Source organism: Polistes canadensis, unplaced genomic scaffold (assembly GCF_001313835.1).
Source record: "Polistes canadensis isolate GaletaPanama2010 unplaced genomic scaffold, ASM131383v1 scaffold_224, whole genome shotgun sequence".
Taxonomy (NCBI): Eukaryota; Metazoa; Arthropoda; class Insecta; order Hymenoptera; family Vespidae; genus Polistes; species Polistes canadensis.
The window spans coordinates 80,762-84,584 of NW_014569771.1; the positions used below are offsets into that span (position 1 = coordinate 80,762).

Genomic DNA, 3,823 nt, shown 5'->3' on the forward strand with positions numbered 1-3,823 from the left:
TTATTTATAATTGGATAAACAAAATTTTTCAGACAAAAGTTATTTGTTCTTTCTTTTTTCTTTCTTTTTTCTTATCTTTATTCATAGAATATGGTGGTAAAATTTTGTAGAAAAATCTTGGAGATAGAATCTACATAATATATTATAATACATAAGTGTATATACGTGTCTAGAAAGAAAGTTTTTGGATTGAATTTCAATGGCATCTATTAATCAAAAACAAGTTACGGTAATCGAGTGAAATAGTTATCGATAGAATAGCAAAACAACATTCGGATCGCGTGATAGGTCTCTTTGTTTCTCTTTCTCTCTCTCTCTCTCTCTCCCTTTCTCTCTTTTTCTCTCTTTTAGGAAATCGATGAGTGAAGGGACGTTCGTGTCGTTATCAAGAATCGCTAGAGGTGATAGTTGGTGTCGTTTGGATGCGGCTGCACGTTCTCTTAGTATAATATCGTCTTGGCGTTGATTTGTCACTTTCACTTTGTTCTCATTCACAAAACTGCTGGAACTATCTTATCTATTATTTTATCCAACCATTTATCGTAAAAAATACATCTCCTAAGCTATTTATCATTGTATTTATTACGAATAGTTTTCTCATCAATTTAGTTTTCCTCTCATACGTTTAACACATTAAATTAATTTTTATTCAAATCATTATTATACATCACGATATGGATCGTTTATTTTGAATGTGGTGTAAGTCTGTTTGCAGTCTGTAAATATACATTATTTTAATGAAATTAGCTTCAAATTAACGTATATTATCAAATTACATATCAAACATTGTCAAACTTGATATAATTAACAAATATTTTTAAATAAACCAATATGCAAACCTTTAATTTTCTTAAAACAACAGAAAATGGACTTACAGACCAGTTTCAAAATAAACTGTCCATATATTCGATATAATTTTATATTCATACGTATAAATAATGATTTAATGTTAATTATTTTGTTTGTTTAGAGAGGATAATAATAAGCCGAATCACGTTCTTCTATTTACAATCATCAATCCAGTATATCCCATTACTGTGGTAAGTATTAGTAATAATTATTTTCAATAATTAACAAACAAAATATTCACATCGTTAAAGTATTTTCTTTTTTGAATTTTATTTTCAACGATAAACGACGAAGAATCGCGGTTAAAAATATTTCGTTGAAATTGATTTGATAAAAAGGAAAAAGGAATTTGTGTTGTCCTACATTATAAAAACGATTAAAACGTTACGAAGAAATGATCGTTCAAATTTTGATATTACAATCACCACCACGACTACGTAGAATCGATATAATTCTATTAAAGTTATCGATTGTAGAAAATTTTGTTAATAGAATAACGAGTTCTATCAAAAAAAAAAGAAAAAAAAGATATTTTAATCGGATTTAACTAAGTCTTGTTGCGAATTTATCGAATTAGAAGTGATTTTTGAACGCTTCAAATGGCAACATCAAAAATGATAAAAAACAAGGGTTGTTCAAGGATGAAGTACCTTGCAGTTTTATCAAGTGAATACTTTTGAATATGCACTTTGAAAGAGAAATGGCGTTTGTTGTTACGTGAGAAAAGGGCATAAGCATGTTATATAGAACGTGTTTACACATTGTTAAAAAGAAAATGATGATCAATAAATTCTCATATGTGTTTAACTGTATAAAAAGAAATATATTTATTATTCCATTATAATCGGAAGAATATATATATATATCATATTGTATCAAATAGTATTATTGATATAAGTGAGTAAACAGAGAGAATTCGCTTGGATGTATTATTTATTATTTATTCGATTTATTTTTCATTTTCTATCTTCAATTATCCAACAATTTTGATGACAACAAACATCGTCGCGTTGATTTGTCCTAGCTCTTTTAAAAAAGCATTTAATATTTATTTCTATATTTGTTTTTTTTTATTTTTCTTATTTGCACATACTTATTATACTTTTATCAATTTCTGTTCGAAATAGATTTACTGAAATTTTAATGTAATCCTTTTATTTCGTTTTATTTTTTTCGAGCTTTGGAATTTATGAGAGATCCGAGACAATTAAATATTTAACTTTTATTTGTGTACAATGTTTATAAAATCAGCAATAATAATAACAATATTAATAATGGTAATATTAACCCTTTTTTGCATGATGATGGAAATTTCAATCATAATATTTAGTCAACAAAAAAAGGTACTCAAAACCCTTGTACTGCATATTTGTTGTTGTTGGCAACTTTTTAAGCGACTATTGCGTACAACAAAACGCACTTGTCAAAAAATAGTATTAGGATTTTTTTTAAAATATTTTTCCTTTAATCTAGAGCATTAATTACATCACCCTGATTTATTTTAAAAAAAAAGAAAAAATCATGCAAAGAAGGGTTAACGATAATAATAACATTTTTAAATTCAGTGTTAATAGAAAAAATAAAATATTTCTTCATTTTATTTGAGTAAACTCGTATATGGAAAGGACTTTGAAATATTGGACTTTGAAATATTGGAAGTAAACATAATAATAATAATAATAATAATAATAATAATAATAATAATAATAATAATAATAATAATAATAATCACATGATAAAATTAATAGAACGATGACTACGATAATATTCTGACAATGATAATGATGTATAATATATTTCTTTTCTTTTGTTTTATTTTATTTTATTTTATTTTATTTTATTTTATTTTATTTTATTGGTTTTTTTTTTTTATATCTAGCGATTTTATTCGCGGCAAAAAATATTTAAAGGAAGAAAAAATTTCAAACAAAATGCACTGATTTAATTCTATCTGAAAAATCTAATTAGAAAACGCAGACGAAGTAGAATAAATGAAAGAACAATATGATAAAATTATGGATATCAGATATAATATTGTAGATAGTATAGAAAATTAAATCCCCTTGTCGTATTTTAATGAGTAAGACTCGTGATGAAAATTTCTAACCAAACGTGAATATAACAAGAGAGTTCATTCGACTCGTGGTTTTAATATCGGGTCAGATATTTATTTGAATAAAAAATATAATTTACCGTTCTTTTTTTAAGAAACACACCGAGAATTTCATTAATTCTTTGATAATTTAGACACACAATTCTTCTTCAAAACGTCGACTTTATTTCTACGAATATTTTTTATATTCACTCTGGTCGGAATTTTTCTGACAATAAGTTAAACGGATACGGCAAGTAAAAAAAAACAAGAAAAAAAATGTGGAGGAGGTATTGACCAATCGATGATCGCGAAATTCAAATGCGGGAACGAAGAACGCGTAAAAAACGGATTATTGGGGAGGGGTAGATAGGGGGGGGGGAAATCTATGCAGATAAAACGTAGATTCGTAGAAGAAACGTTAGAATGTATGTTAAGTAAATGCAAATAATCGGACAGAATACAAAATTGAAAGCAGATGTGTAAGGTGTTTCAGGAATAAGAAAAAGGTAGGGACGGGAATTGGACGATGAAAAAATATTCCGTAAAAATAGGAATTGAATATTATACCGAAGATTATCAAATAAATCAAAATCAAAATGAAAATAAATATCAATGTAATTATATAGAATTTTTATTTAACGATTATAAAATAGTTTTAGAAAACGTTATGTTCGTGTGATTAAAACTATTAGGCGAACACGTGTCGTTTTTCTTTTAAAAACTGAAAAACAAGAAAATAAAGATACATTTAAAATAAAGATAAGTATAGTATGCATACATTTTATTGACAAACAAAGTTGCTATTTATATTTTTGTGAGACGCAATATTCGAAATTGTTGTTGAAATAATATAATATAAAATTTATTTATATATATTTT

The 3,823-nt window shown here is 25.9% G+C and overlaps 1 protein-coding gene across 1 annotated transcript in view; it reads left to right on the forward strand.

The window, feature by feature from the left end:
- The window catches only part of LOC106790214, an 86,182-nt gene that overhangs the window by 48,227 nt on the left and 34,132 nt on the right, over positions 1–3,823 (forward strand). Inside the window, exon 3 of the mRNA XM_014754965.1 lies at positions 971–1,040. Within this exon, the coding sequence (XP_014610451.1) occupies positions 971–1,040 (70 nt within the window). The remainder of the gene's footprint in view (positions 1–970; positions 1,041–3,823) is intronic.